The sequence below is a fragment of the Crotalus tigris genome, unplaced genomic scaffold (genome assembly GCF_016545835.1).
Source record: "Crotalus tigris isolate CLP2741 ecotype Arizona unplaced genomic scaffold, ASM1654583v1 scf7180000024430.1745191, whole genome shotgun sequence".
Classification (NCBI taxonomy): domain Eukaryota; kingdom Metazoa; phylum Chordata; class Lepidosauria; order Squamata; family Viperidae; genus Crotalus; species Crotalus tigris.
In genome coordinates this window covers 866169-882929 of record NW_024100597.1, presented here as the reverse complement: position 1 = coordinate 882929, position 16761 = coordinate 866169, and the positions used below count along the sequence as shown (strand labels likewise).

The following is a 16761-nucleotide window of genomic DNA, read 5'->3' as shown; positions in this document are numbered from 1 at the left end:
GAGTCACATTATCACTCTCATGATAGCATAATTGAATTTTTGAATTACATTTTCTTTTAAAAGCTTATATTAACCATTTATTTAGTGGCTTAAGAATCAGAAGCACACTTTGTGTGAGTTTTATTACTTTCTACATATTGCTACTTTTTCCTTTATTTTCTGCTTCAAGTCAAACATTTTCTAGTATCTTTAGGTACAACAGAGCACCTAAGTGCATCCAAACTGTTTCAAAGGTAAGTTGAAAAATACTATAAGATTCCAGCAAGACACTTGCTGAATGATGACATTATATCCTTTATATCTAATTTTCAGCTGCTTTCAGGAACAACTGATTTTTTTCCCTTTCCATGGTTGGACCAAGAGATCTCATTATCAAAGATATTACCTTGTCACATCCATAATTCATGTTTATAATATTAGTTGTGTATATTAGTGATTTTAATATACATAGTGGTGGTGGCATGGTGGTTAAAATGCAGTATTGCAGGCTAACTCAGCCCCCAGCCAGTTCGATTTTGACCAGCTCAAGGTTGACTCAGCCTTCCATCCCCCGAGGTTGGTAAAATGGGAAGCCAGATTATTGGGGAAAATATTTGTATACAGCTCAGAGAGTGCTGTAAAGCACTATGGAGTGGTATATAAATCTAAATGAATTGCTATAGTTGTATTCTCTTAACATTGAAGCAGCAAAGATACGGCCTGCGGGACAAATTGTGAGACAAATGCAATTATATCCTCCAATGCCTTATCATTTCTCTGATCTCCTGGCCTCTATCAGCTCACTTCACTCAATGAAAGGGCTATTCTTAATATCCTAGTTATCTCTGGCACAACAGAATTTGTCAGTAACAATAGACGGAAGTAGCAATATTATGATTTTATTTACCCATGGAAGGATCCAGAACAGAAAGAACTTACTAAACATGGAAGAGCTTATAAAATGAGGCATGAATGGATATACTAGTAGAACAATACTTTAAAGATATATTTTATTAAGAGGAGATTAATTGGAGAAGAATGGAATATATTGCACTAATTTGTTTGTTTTTTAAAAAAAGTAGAAAAATGATTTCCCCAATCTCTGCCACACATTTCAAAACAAACATTTTTTCAAAAATTTGTAGCACTTTGTAAAATAGCATTTGAGCATACAGATCATTTCTGGGCCATAAATTAAATGAACCATAACGTGAATAGGGCTAGGACAAAAATATTTTCACTAGCCTGTCAGACTGCTGTCAATTCACACAGAATAAAATTCAAGACTCTTGCAAGTTTAATGCCACCTTAGACAAGGTAAACTTATTCTAAAGTTTGAGTCCTCTATGCAGCTAAGAGATGTATATACTTGCTAAGGCACAATGCCTGTGAGCTGCTTCCCCACTCAATATTTACCAATGCTACGAGGCATCCTGCTACTATATGTGTCTCTGGTATGTTATCTGCAGTACAACCCAAAACAACTGCAGCATCTTTGACTTGCTCAGGTGTAAGGCCCAAATCTCATGAAAATTCATATACTGTAAGAAATGGATTGAGTAGTTTTGCAGCAATCCATATTATTGTGGAATGCAGTGGCATGCTGATTGGTTTCTTTAGAGATCCCTAAATATATCCACAACACAACAAATTGAATACATTTCAATACAACTCAGCTGCCTCTGATAATCGGGAACACTTTTAATGGTTGAAGTACATTAATGCATTCAGTTATATACATACAGTACATATATGTGCATATATTAAAACTTCCAAGCATTTTTACCACAGGTGCAGGGTCTGCTTTTTTCAGATCCACTGATTATTGATCTCTTGGTTGAGACAGGACCAGTTGATTGACCAGTTGTCATTTAAGCCTGATGTTGTCAGCTGAGACAGAGTGACTGGTCCAAAGTCACCCAGCTGGCTTTCATACCTAAGGCAGGACTAGAATTCACAGTCTCTAGTTTTGTAGCCTGGAGCCTTAACTACTAGATCACAGGTGCTCAACCTTAGCAACTTTAAGACTTGTGGACTTCAATTCCCAGAATTCCTCAGCCAGTTTTGCTGGCTGAGGAATTCTGGGAATTGAAGTCCACAAGTCTTAAAGTTGTCAAGGTTGAGGACCCCTGCACTAGATAAAACTGGCTCTCAGCATTCAGAAAGATATTGATATTTTTAAAAGCAATATGTGAACCTAATCGTTTCCTTCTGTCTCAGATACATTAAATTGCTTTCCAACTCGAACTTCTATGTCATATAAAGATAAAATGCACCTAGAAATCAGCTTATGAGGAATAAAAGTTTATAACAGATAATTTTAAATAGAAAAAAAATCTTCTCTACTAAATCTAGTAATGCTTTGAATTCATTGGAGTGTGAACTGCATTAAAACTAAAAGTAATATTTTTTTTCTTGCTTATCTGTGATCTGGTGCAAAACTCTGCTATTCATGATCCTCTTGTCCCTCACTGCATCTCCTATTTGCTCAACCTTTGTATTATACAATAGTTATCTCGTCCGTGGTCTTTATATAAAACCACTGACAGGGCTGTTCCTTTCAGCTGTGTGACAGTTCGAAAAATGTCTACCAAATGTAAAATAATGAAATAGTGAAATAATGAGGCAAAAAATCTATATTCTGTTGAAAAGTATTATTTAAAAAGTCTTATATATATATATGTTTTTTTCCTAAGCAAGAATCAAAAGATACTTTTATCATAACATTCTAATGACCATAATGCAACTTTAAAAAAACAGGACCTTTCGTATCATAAGACAGCTTTCAGCCCCAAAGCAGGTTATCTAATATTTTTACTTATCAAAAGGTAAATGTTTACCATGATTCTGTAAGATATATGACTAGGTCTTTTCTACCTGGAAGTTCATGTATTCTCCAAGTCCTACCTATGTAGATCTTGATCGTTTTCCAATAATATATTTTTGAGCCATTCTTCATCAGAAAGTTTAGAGACTTCTTTTTTAAATATCAAATAGAGATTCTTAGGATACCAAATACCAAACTCTAATTTGATTTTTGAGCAATTGCTAAGTGCAAAATTAATTTCTATCTCAAGCTCTTCATAAAGAGCTTTGGTCTCAAAACTCTTCGATATGCTGGAAAGTCAAGAATAAGCAACTAGATAAAGATCACAGTGATCACAAACTTTCATTTCAATTAATTCTAGAAACAAAGCAAGGCCAGATGAGCTGAAGAAGCTTCTTGGTTGAGAAGCAAAACATCTTCAAAGAAAAACAAGGAAGTCCAATTTCCTTGTGAAAAAGCATCTTTGGGACAACTATGGATGACTCAGGGCAGATAGATAAGGGCAGATAAGATAATAAGTATGGTGTATACAACAAAGTCTGGTTAACAATCTTAGCATGGTGCTTTTTGTCTTGACTTTCCAAGCAGTCATCTACATCCTATACTGATTTCGTGAATACTTGAAACTTTGTTCAATCTGGTTCCCTCCAGATGTGTTCATTAACATTCCAAGATGGAGAGCTGAAGTCCAACCAAAGTTGATAGTTGATCTATAAAATTTAAACTGAAGAAAGATCCAACATGGGTAAGAATGTATCTAATATATTTTCTTGATGTTACGGATGTTAGAATCACAAACTGAACCTAATTGTGGCAAAGTCTGAGGAGATATTTCTTTATTCAATTAATAAGCTCTAAAATTCACTGCCATTGAATATAATAGCCACCAATGTATATGGTTTTAAAATGGGGCTAGTTAATTGGATATAGTTATATAGTATCTTGAATAACTACACCTAATGGACATCAACACAGAAGAGGATTCCCTTTGGATTGTGATTGAAGTTTCCAGATTCTTGATTGGTCACTATGTGATACCAAATGTTGAACTAGATAAGAATGTGTTTTGACCCAGCAAAACTCTTGTGTTCTTGCAAACACAGTATAATCCAGGTGACTTTGTCCTTCTATGTCTCATAGCATTTCTTTGACCAAAGGGTATTCTTATTTATTTTATGTCTTTATTTTTAGTTATTTTTAGCTTCAAAGGAGGAGCAACTTGTGAGTGATGCACAACATCCTTCATACATTTCCAGCTAAAGAATTCTGAACAATGAGGATTATAAAATGGTGATTCTTGTTATTTAGGGTATAAACAAACAAGTTTAAAAGGTGAAGGTTAAAAATTAATAAGAACTAAAAATGTTTCCTAGTTAACGCCAGGACATTCAAAGTATGAAAGGAAGATATTATTATGTAATATCACATAATCATCCATAACTCACTGGAGATTTTTAAAAAAACTTTTTACCATGTTTCCAAAACTTGAAAAAACATATTATAGTACAATTTATAAGAAGATGATAGATGGTTTTCAGAACACTCTGCAAATAGCTATAAGGTAGCTTTGGAAAATGGAATATATCCTAAATGAGAAGAAAGTTAGAGTTCTACCATTCATCTGATGATAACCACCATTTACATCCTTGACCTGGACCCATCTCCTTGTTCTTTGTACCATTCATTTTGAAGTATTACATTTTTTGTTTAAGAGTGGGAATATCACTACCTATAGACTTGTGAAAGTTAAGCTCTAACAAGAAGTTGCCTAATGAATCAGACCACTGACTCACTTATTTCAACGCTATCAAAACTGACTTTCAATTCTTTTCCAGGATGTTTTTCAAGCTCTTACATGAAGATGGCAAGGAATGTATCTCAAACTTTCTGCATGATAGACTGCATGAACTTTACATCTGAGAATATTTGGGGTTAGAGAGAAACAAAAGACCTCTCTTCTCACAGATGGTCTATTGATCAGCCCGTTTGATTTAGCGGTTAAGGCACCAGTCTAGAAACCAGGAGACCCTAAATTCTAGTCCCACCTTACCCATGAAAGTCAGCTGCATGATCTTGAACCTGTCACTCTTTCAGCCCAACCCACCTCACAGGGTCATTGTTGTGGGGAAAATAGGAGGAGACAAATATATTGAATATGTTCACCACCTTGAGTTATTTATAAAAATAATACAGGAGAGATATATACAAAGAAACAAATTGGAGACGGACGGGGTATCTTTTTTCTGCCTTCTATCCTATATAACATCCTAGTTCTATTAGCTATATAAAATATGTAGCCAAACCTAACTGAAGTGATCTGGAAAAGATGAAAGACTCTTTATATATATATAGTGCCAGCAGAATTACATCCCATCTAAAAACAGATTCATCAGATCTTTTGATTCTCTTGATGACTTGGTTTAACTTATGTCTTAGATTTACTTCCTGCTTTTTCCCAACAGAATCCCTAAGATGAGATCCATGTCATACCCTCTAATTTTCCCCATAACAGCCTGATCGTGTAGGATGGAATGAAAGAGTGTGACTGCTGAAAGTCTGCTGAGTGACAGCTGAGGGGGGACTTGAACCTGGGTTTTTCCTGCTCTAATCCAGCGCCTTAACTTCTTCCACTGTAAATTGTGCTTTTCATTGGAAATGCATGCATTAAATTATAAGAAGAAAGCTTTCCCTATCTTCATCAGCTAACTAAACCTAGAGCTGCAATACTTTGCATATTCTCCTGTTTGTAGGGCTCAAAGTACAGAGAATCTACTTCTGAACAAACCTGCCTAACAAACCCCGACTTTCTCTACTCAGTGGAATTAAAACTCTCATCTACAGCTTTCCTTCAATACCATTCACAATGTTACTGCAGTAAATTCAGCAGGTGATCTGATGACTAAGCAACAACTCTGCTTATGAGAGGTGTGGGAATAGTGCTTTGTACTCTTGTATTCAAGAACTAACCTTTCAAATGCCAAATAAATGACTGCTCAAAGGAGTCATTCTGACTACACCAGTGTTTCTCAACCTTGACAATTTTAAGGCATGTGGACTTCAACTCCCAGAATTCCACAGCCAGCATTGCTGGCTGTGGAATTCTGGGAGTTTAAGTCCACATGCCTTAAAATTGTCAAGGTTGAGAAACACTGGACTACACCATTAAGTACATTTTATCAAGTAAAAAAAAAACATCCTGCTTTAAAATCAGTATAAAATACAGTGAATCTCAGAATTCACTCAGCAACCATCTTCACTGCCTTCTCTTTGACTTCTTTTGAGAAAAATAACACTTCTGCAGGTAAACACTTATTATTTTACTGTACTATACAATTTCCTTCGACATTTTACTCAAAACAAATCCTTCTCTGTTGGAGAGAAGTTAATTACGAGCAGAATACAAAAGGGAAATGAGTGGCGTATAAAGTTAATAAATAAATAAATAACTGAGCTTAACAGATATTGCTTTTGTGAACAACCCAGCAGGTGCTTTGAGAGGCAAACTTTCTCCTGAGCAGATCCTCAAGTGTGATTCAGTAATCCAAAATCCCTAAATACAAATGGAAAGCCATCAAAACACTTATTCAGTGAAAATTACAAAAACCACCCAAACTTATCGGAGGCTGCAAAGACCAAAATCCCAGTTATGGGAGGCAGCCAGTGTCAAAACCAATATTACCACAAATTTGGAATCCAAAGCACAAGATTTCTAAAGGATTCAAACTTTTGGGGAGGGACTTCATTTCTAAATAAAAGGATCCTAGGGTTTGTTTCTTGTTTTGGGAAAAAAGAACTTCGTATGTCAATAACTTTGTATGTGGATAACAATCTTTGAGGTGCATGGGATGGTGAGAGGGAAAGAAATACCCTGAGACATGACTCGAAAGGTCTGCCATACCTGTATTTCATGCCCGTCTGCTTTGCAGTGGATTCTTTTAAAGATATGTGATGCTGAGGGGTAAAGCTTCCCAGACTGCGAGCGATAATCGCCACTGTCCGGAATTTTGCTCTGGCTGCATTGACCGCATTTGGAGCGGTGGTGGTCTGTTTGCTGATCAATCTGTCTTCCCCATTCCGGTTCTTGAGGTTATGTTCCGTGCACGCTATGGAGACTTGCATGTCTCTCTCGCGAAGCCTTTCTTTTCAAATTGGGAAAAAAAAAACCCCAAACTTCGCCTGCTTGAGAGTCTTAGGACTGCGGGAGCCGAAGATTTCCGTCCCCAGCGCGGTTCAAGGAGATGTGCTCCGACAAAAGTGAATAGGGCTAGTGCAGCAACCTACAAAGGAAGACCAAGCGCGGAACTTGCCAAAGAAAAAGAAAACGGCAGAGGATGCGCTTTACAATCGCTTTTCCCTCCTCCTCCTTCTTGGCGAAGATTTCTCCCCCCCCCCCCAACGTTTAGACAGAAAAGCCTTCCATTTGGTCCACCGCTTCGGAAAAAAAGCTCACGCCTGCATCTTTCCAGGGAAGGTAAAGCAGCGGCATGTAATCTTCGTGCCTTAATGCAGGACTCAAATCAGCGCAGCCATACCGCAAGATGAATCGCGAACCCCGCGCTGGACAACGGAAGCGTGTTCCCGCAGAACTCAGAGGAGTCTGGACACCGCTAATCCTGCCCGGCTCCCCAAACCCCACGAACGTCTATCCAGCCTCCGTCGGCATCTACGGAAGGCCACGCCTTCTCCAGATCCCCCTGGTTTCCCCCGGCGGGAGGATTCAACCTGGCTGGAGGCGAAGTCGGGCTTCTGCACCCGCCGGAGGCCAGGATGCGGTTCCGTCGCGGGACGTGCAGCGCGCGCCCTTTTTAGGAAGCGTATAGGAAAGCGCGCGAGGGCGGCGGGTTTTTCCTCCCTTTGTGCGCGGCAGCTTCTGGAGAGGGGCTTTGCGGGACTGCCGACACCGCGGAAACGGAGCCCCCTCCCTCCCACGCGCGCACACACACACACACACACACGCAGGGGCAGAACAAATGGACGCTAAAGCGCGCAAACCTCTGTTGTGTGTGTGTTTGTGTGCGCGTCTGTTGTGGGAGGTGAGAAAGAACTAACCGGCTGCGCGCTGACGAATTAACTCGTTAATCCCTCGCGCAGGGCAGGCTGAGGTGTTAGAAAGCCTGCGCGCGTTATGAGGCGCGCCGGGGTTAAGCTCCGGTTCGCGCAAATGCGTTGTTGCAATTCACACCGAGACCCCTTCACGCGGTCTTTTGAGCGAAGTCGGCCCATTTGCTGTGAAATCCAGGCTAATCCCAAGAGTTGGCACAAAGCAGGCGGGCGCGGATTCGGCCGGTAATCGGAGTGCGCGAAGTCTCGTGGCGGCCTGCCGCTCGGAGTTCGGCTTCGTCAATCACTCGTAAAGCAAAATAACTCTAACACTCTTGGGAACGGGATGGCCTGAAGTGTCTCATGGGTCGCCAGGTAGCTAAACGAAGGTAGCGCCGCCTACCTTCTTTTCGGCCTCAATGATGGTGGCTAATCGTCTGACTTCAAGCATGGGCGAGAGTTTGGGGTGAAAAAAGTTTGAGCACCTCCTTGCAGACAGGCTTGTGTGTCTGCAGTGCTCTAGCCATGATATTTCTTTAAACTACAATTTACTAATTCCAGTTGTCTGGGTTGTCCAGAAAACTAACTGCACCGGCTGGATTTCTGCAACGTATTGGGCTAAAATATACCTGCACACATTGTGTGTGGCTAAACAAATATTCTTGCCCATTTTCACACATGACTAAGATGTGTAACAGCAAACAAAGAGGAAGCTGCAGATCTTAAGAAAAAAGTTCAGGCCGTGTGTGGATCCCATTCAGCTGAAGCATCCCAAGAACTGTTCTTATGGATGACCTCAGTGTGGGCTAAGAGCCACAAAATCCTGAAAAGAGGGCCAGCATCATTTATTCTGCTCAAGTGGCAAAAGAACAATTTAAAGCCCCAAAGCTCAACATAAATAGGTTTCACTATTGGAGTAGCTTGGATACTAGGCAGGAAAAGGGCTAGGACAGTGGTTCTCAACCTGTGGGTCGGGACCCCATTTGGGGTCGAACGACCATTTCACGGGGGTCGCCAAACAAGGCTGTCCGCCATTTTTTCCCGCTTTTCTTTGGCCACGCCCCTGGCACCCGGTGATGTTTAAGTGGTTGGAGGTCACCACAACATGGGGAACTGTATTATGGGGTCGCAGCATTAGAAAGGTTGAGAACCACTGGGCTAGGAGGAGAAAAGGGAATGGACCAGGGGGAAAAAATCTGAAAGGATGCTTCGCTGAAGAAATCCTGCACGGGGTAGCTCCAGGGAGATTGTAAAGAATACCTGGTTCATTTGTAGGAAGGAAGAGGGAGGACTATGTTCCAAAAGAATTAACAGCTTGGTGTAGTGATTAAAAGTGCTGGTCTAAAAACAGGGAGGCTATGAGTCTCACCTTGGGCATGAAGGCTGGCTGGGTGGCTTTGAGCCAATTACTCAGCCCAACTTATCTCACAGGGTTATTGTGGGAAAATAGGAGGAGGAGGAAAGAGCATTGGGTATATTTTCTGCTTTGAGTTATTTATAAAAATAATAAAGGTGGGATAAACAAACACATATCGTAACCCTACCCATTCTGTAAAAATACCTCCTTTTTTTAGTTTGACCCTCTGCATTCTACACAATACTGCATCAAAACCATATGGTACTGATGGGGAGATTTGTGGCCTATAGGTCATAGATTGCTAACTCTGGCTTAAATGAACTCTTATTCTGATAGCATAAATCAAATATCTAAATTTGGAAAAATCTGTGGCTTCAGGGAAACATATTTTCATTTACAGACAGTTCCTACTTTATTTCAAGGCATTTGCAATTAAAAAAGAGGCAGCTGGCAAGATGACAATAAACTTGAGGGGCAAATAACTTACCTGGAATAAAATAGTCTTGGGTTGCCAATGTAAAAGTAAGTTTTGATGAGAAAGTTGGATATAAATACCTGTAAGTCCTTGGTAAATATTAAGAATTGTTAAATATTTTTTCTTCAGAAAATATTCTTAATTTTCTTTTTTTCCTGCCCCAATTGTGAACTTGAAGTGGTTCATCTCTAATAAATGTTTCTGACTTTATTTAAAAATATTTCATGTCCTCCTTATTCCTGGTGATTTCCTGCACGTGTCTGTATAATTTCATTGACAGCAAACCGGAAGTGGTTTGCATCATATACTTGGGAATACCTTTCCCCACATCCTAATCTAGCCTACAGTTCTGGTTCTTAGAAGGATTATTAGTTGCTTGACAAAAAATATAGTTCTTAAGTGATAAATGGGATAAAAGAAAATTAAAATAACAAAAATGCAATAGTTAATAATCTCTAAAAGCAGGCTGAAGAACTTTTTTTAAAAAAATTCCCAGCCCTATTAAAATGATCAGATTACATAAATGAGCTAAAACAGTCATTTTTTTAAAAAGGTCAAACTTTTGCTTAAGATTTAAAACAATATTTAGCCTGCAGACAAAACAATATTATGGCCTATGTGAGATAATTTGGACAGATAGCTTGCTGTAGTGATTACTAGGAGACTATGAGTTCTAGTGTTAGGTGCCTTAGATGCAAAGCTAAGCTAGGTGATCTTGGGCTAATCATTTTCTCTCTAGGAAAAAAAATGGGAAAACCTTTTTGAAAATGTTTCCATTGTATTCACTTGTTTACTGGCAATGAAGATGGACCCATAGACATAAAATAGGTATCCAAATTGGCATTGTGTAATACCTCTTCTGCTTGGTTCACTATATAAGTACTTTTAAATATTTTGATTTTGGTATATATCAGTGATAGCGAACCTTTTAGAGACCAAGTGCCCAAACTGCAACCCAAAACCCACTTATGTATCATGCACCCACTTATGGGTGCCGGGTGGGCGTGGCCCATTAGGGGGTATGGCCAATTGGGTGAGTATGGCCCATTGGGTGGGCATGGCTGCGGTGGTAATGGCAGACTGGGTGGGGCTAAAAAGTTCAATTAATCAGTTCCAACTTTGTGAGATCTTTTTTTTTCTGCGAGAAGTTGAAATTGATTGAACTTTTTTTTTGCACACGGCAAAGGACTAAAGCAAAAACCTTTTATAAAACCCAGCTGAAGGCCTAGGACTGGGGCGACAGTGCGCATGCCCACAGAGAGGGCTCTGCATGCCACCTGTGGCACACGTGCCATAGGTTCGCCACCATGGGTATATATGCTTATATCTAAGTGCAGTGCAAAAGCTATTTTTAAAATCTGCTCCTACATTTTATTCTCGGCAGATGGCAGCACACAGCTGATTTTATCTGGATGAAGAAACTAAGCAGAATTGGATCCAGTTAATATTTGGATGGGACATGCAAATCTCTAGAAATGCACAGTATATGCTACTCTGAGGCCAAAAGCATTGTAAAACCATTTGCATTTTATTGCCAAGAAACTTATAAATACATCCACAAAGTCATAGAAGTTAAGTTCAATTTAAAAGATAATTTCACTTTGACTTTACCCTTGTCTTAACAGCCAGTCTGATGAAGAGTCCTTGAGATTACAAATGTCCCTTACAAGTAGTCCTTGACTTATAACTATTTGTTTAGTGAGTTGCAACAGCATTGAAAAAAGTGATTATGACCATTTTTCACACACGATTGTTGAAGCATCCCTGTGGTCACATGATCAAAATTTGAATGCTTCGCAACTGGTTCATACTTATTCTGGCCTCAGTTGTGATTGTATGTCAAGGAATACTTGTACTATCTTGTGATGTTTTTATTCATTTTGTTTTCTATGTTAATAAATATGTTGCCTGATCACAGATTTTGCATTTTTTTTTAAATTTCCAGATGGACTAAAATATGCATGCATGTGTGTATGTCTACATGTTTTCTGGTGTGTGCATACCCAGGAAAGCTTATGTTTGCCCTTAGGGGAATGGCTGTCTTCTTGCTTTCAAAGAAGAGTTTCTATCAGAAGTGAAATAGGCAAAAACAAAGCAGGAGTAAGATCGATATTCTTGATTTGTGGAATCTGATAGGACCCTTTTCAACTAACACATTTTATTAAACGGGTTAAGCTTTCATGAACCACAGCTTCATCAGGTGCTTCTGATATACAACTTGTTGTAAGCTTGTACACTATTTGTGCATCAGCAAATGTGCACAAATATAAAATTGGTGCAGTTGTCAGAACTTCAAAATGGGGGGGGGGAAGGTCTGTTGTAATTTTGAACGATTGCTAAGTGACCGGTCATAAGTCAAGGACTTATATACTATATAAGGACTATATGTACCTCAGGATGCCACAATTCAAGCCAGTGGTCTTAAACAATTATTGACCAGTTTCCTTTATTATGTAAGGTTCTAGACTGTAGTTAAATTACAACTACAAACAAATTATCTAGCCCTTTTCTCAGAAACATCAATATAATAATGATAATAAATTTATATCTGTACTCTCAAGCCAAACTGGAAGTCTTGACCCAGTACCTAAACAATATTTGGAAGTGGATTGGTGCAACGATGCATGCTAAAACCCAGAAGCCTTCTGGAACAATTAACACTTCACCAATTGCTCTTGACAAAGTGTCATTATCTGTAAAGGAACAAGTGTACAGTATAGAGTTCTCCTGGAACAGCAGTCAAGACTATGGCCAAGCAGCTTTCAGCCAGTTTCAACTAGTCTGCCAATTGTTTCTTTCCTGTTTAGAGAAGGGACTGAAAACAATAATTGATGCCCTTGTCATCTTGCAGTTAAACTACTACAGTTTGGTAGGGGTTACTCTTGAAGATGATGCAAAAGCTGCAGTTGCAGACTAGTACAAACAATTTAATAAAATCTATTTTGTGAGAACTGCTTATAAGGTTATTGGTCTCTTGTAAGTCAATTGAAGCATGAACAAACTTAGTTCTTCTTGGTGCTAGTCCTGTCCCATAACTATTATGCCATGCTGGCATTCATTGCAATTTTAGCAGGTATGAACTAGGGGCCTAAGGACCTTGAATAAAGTTACATAAAAAAGAAACAATTTTGGCTTTTTAACTACAGAAACTGCTTAATGTTCACATAGAACACTATCTTTTAGAACAGTAGTCATTCTTACCATGGTAACAGCTGCTTTACCAATGGGCACTGAGAATAACCATAAACAACTACAAAGATGGGACGAATACATTAATAATTGCCAAGAAATGTTCAAATGCCATTTTAAATAGATGACCTCCTCAGTCCTTTCTAACGATTCTATGATATTTAGACTTTTTGAAGTTGCCGTTCTCTACTGACAGCATATTCATTGGTTTCACCTGAGTAAAAGCACACCTACACAAGCTCAGAAGAAAGAGTGAGATCCAACTGTGAATAATGTTGTTTCTCAGTTCTCTTAAATGACTTGAAAAGATCACATTCCCCTTTGATTGCAAACTAGAACAAATAGTGTTTTTCTATATTATTTCCTGGACTACTGTCTAACATATGAGGCATACATTTTAGTGTTTGCATGAACTGACTTGGGGAAGCAGGATGTACGGCTAACAAAGTTATTTAATTCCTTCTTTCAAATGCTTATTCAGAATACTACATGCAAGATCCGTAATATTTAAAGAAAATCTGAAGAGCATTCCTTTTAATTAAAACCACCCCACTATTTAAATATGTAATGATCATTCAAATTGGTCAAAGCCTTATTTGTATAAGATATGAAGTATCAAAAGAATATCCTAATTTTGAGTTTTTCCATAAAATGATATATTTGCATTGCATAATCTTTTACATATAATTAAGTAAAATTAACACTATTGCTACATTACATTTCCCTGAGTATTATGGTGAGGGATAAGTTCATTTTTTAAATTACTGATTATTAATTTCCTTGAGGGCAGTTGGAAAATATTTCTAAACTTTAATGACAATTGTATCAAGGTAAACATCTCAACTTTGGGAGGATAACTAAGGGAGACCTAGAAGTTACGGTCTCTTATTTTCTTGACCAGCACCTGAACCATTAGACCAAACTGGCTATACTCAATGGCATGAATCAAATTAAGAAATACTTAATGCTTGGAATACTATATGTAATATCTAAAAGCATAAATGTATGTATCGCATGAAGTCAGGTTGGAATGGGGCCGTGTGTGTGTGATGTTGATGGGTGCCAGAATGGCATGTTTCCCAAACCAACTCACTGAAAAGTTTAAATTGGTACATTTCTACCTGGTTCTCCCTTTTTGTCTTCTACTCTGTGCAGCTGTGTTATCTATGCCCTCTGCAACAGATATCCATCCCCAAGGCATTGTAGAAGGGAGTTGCATTTATCTCATGCTGATGTTCTTTGATAGTATTGATCCATAGAGTATCAGAATCAAGGACATGGGGAAATGTAGACAAGCAAGAGATACCTGAAACTGATGGGATGTAAGGAAAGTAAAAGAGACAGAAAGAAATAAGATGCGGGAGTAAGAAACTAAGAAATCTAAGTGTCCAAACAAAGATTTGTAGTTCCATGATTCCATGCTTGGGGATCGAAAAAAATAAAACCCGATTCTCCAGCAATGGTTAGCCAACATGGTATTTTAAGCCAGTGTTTGTCAACCTTGGCAGCTGGAAGATGTGTGAACTTCACCTCCCAGAATTCCTCAGCCTCACTGTTTTCAATGGGGTCCCAGGGGACATATGGGCAATGGCAGCAACCAAAATTTGACACAGGTTGTTTGCCATATATGATAATATTCCAGCAGAATAAAATATTCTGCTATGAATAGTCAATGCTGCTTTGCCTTACTTCTACATGGAAGAATTGGTAATGATCTGCAGACTGTTCCACTCTTGTGAGCATTTGAAAAAGAAAATTGGGCTACACAAACTCTGAAGCATGTGACAGCTGTAATCACAGTTCTAAAAATGTTACATGCCAGTGCAGTCCTGTTCCTGCATTTGCTCAGCACAATGCACACTGAAAATTTAATACTGCCAATTTGTTAAGATAGTACTTATAGTATTGGTTTTGTTTATTTATTACAGTTTATTCCCACCTATTTTGCTCTATCTGGACTTTGTAGCAGCAGCAATGATAACATTCAAGAAAATTCATCAGTGTTTATTGTTTCCTCTGAAATATTTGGCAAAAAATGACAAAAAGGCCATACTTATTAAAATTAATAATTTTAAAAATTGATTTTAAAATTTTTGCACCATCATTTTAGCCATTGTCTATCCACTGCAGGATGAAGGCCTCTTCTGTATGTTTCCAACCAATATGGTCCTGAGCTTTCTGTTGCCTATTGGATCCGCAATACTTGCTGATTTATAATGTCATTAAGACAGACTAGAATATAGTTCTATTAACATAGTATGTCTGTAGTATCCCTCTTTGATGCTTACAACAGATGGTCTCTGTTATGCTCTTGTGGCTATTCTGAAGAGCCTAGGAGTCCAAGGCAATTCTCTCTTTCATTCCCCCTTTCAGGAAGTTTGAAGGGCAACAACATGCCATGTCCTTGTAATTAACAGTACTTAAGACCAAACTGTTTTTTATTATTGCTCTCTAGAGTCTCTTCTGACGTGTTTTAGGATAGACAATTGGCACTCCCAATACCGGGGTCTATGTCTGAACTGACAGACAGATTGAAACTGATCAAAATTGCAACAGGCAGAATATAGATCACCATCGTAAGCTGTAAGAAAGCTAACAGGAGAAAAAATGTGCATAAGGTAACCAAGGAAAAATAACAGGCATCTTAGAATTGAAATATAATTTCAACACTGAAAAATAAAGAATCTTGGTTTGGTTTCAATAATATTTAATTGGGTAGGCTATAAATTGATGTTAATTTTATATTTTTATTTCAGAATTCCTTATTTTATTAATTTGCATGCTTTCATGAATTTTTATTCATTGATGAGGTTTTTTTGCCAACCACTTCAAGATTTTTTAAACCAGTATACAAGCAAACATAAATTAAAAAAAAAACATTTTGCAAGACACCTCTTCCAACAAGAAGTTACATTAAGCATCCAATAAGGGTCAGGACCTGAGTTTTAGTCTTCCAAGCATTCAGACTTGTGCTGGAGCCCATCCTCAGGGAACTTCTCTCTGACAGAATGTGTGCTTTGGGCTATTCTATGCATTGTATTTATATGGCTGAGCAAGAGCATCACAGACATCTCTGCTGAAAGAAGTGGCAAACATTTGTGCAAAATGTTACACTCAAGTGAAAACTTTCTGAGATCCTGCAGTAAAGAAGCATTTAGAGGACAAAGTGTTTGAATATGACCTATGATAATGTTCAACATCAAGTTTAAACAATGCAGACAGAGACTGTTAGCACACTTTACAAAACAAGATCAGGCAAAGCACCACCTGCTCATTTTTTAGAAATGAAATTATAACCATTGTGTTTTAGAAGTTATTGGAAAGTGACACCAACCATTTTCTCAACTTTGAAGACACAGAAGGATGAGTGCTCCACTGCTTCATTATTTCAATTCTGTTTTTAGAAAGTACTCTTATTTCTTCTTCCCCTGGTACTTTTAATGATTTATTTATAATTTTTCAGGGCTCCCATACCAATTTCAACATGCTCAATTTCTTGTTATCTGCAGTTTAATTCAGATTGCAATTACATGCAGAATAGAATATGAATAACAAACTCCACCCCAAAAATTAAAACCCAATTTGTTACATCTGGGGAATATTAGGCCCTGTCTTTTGTTATTTTCCATCTGATACACTATGGTTTAAAAAGTACCAGATGTTTAAAGCTAATTAAAAGTATAACTTCAACAAATTGATAACCAATAAAATTGCAATATAAATAGAGTATATAATTGGTTGTAAAGCGTAAATTACTTCAACACTCTGAAGTCTTTTTTCATCTACATTAGAGCCATATTTGACACAAGGCAAAATAATAAAAGAATTTAATTGTTAGATAGGAGGTATTTTATGAACAGTTTTATAAATTAGCAATGAATTATGAAAATGCTA

General features: G+C 38.0%; 1 protein-coding gene across 2 annotated transcripts in view; it reads right to left on the bottom strand.

Moving 5' to 3' along the window:
* The window catches only part of KCNAB1 (potassium voltage-gated channel subfamily A member regulatory beta subunit 1), a 195064-nt gene that overhangs the window by 153965 nt on the left and 24338 nt on the right, over positions 1-16761 (bottom strand). Inside the window, exon 1 of one of the 2 annotated variants that reach the window (XM_039330679.1) lies at positions 6705-7149. The exons of the other annotated variant lie outside the window; for it this stretch is intronic. Within the exon in view, the coding sequence (XP_039186613.1) occupies positions 6705-6925 (221 nt within the window). The 5' untranslated portion in view covers positions 6926-7149. Of the gene's footprint in view, positions 1-6704; positions 7150-16761 lie in introns of those variants that run through there. 2 annotated transcript variants of the gene reach the window in all.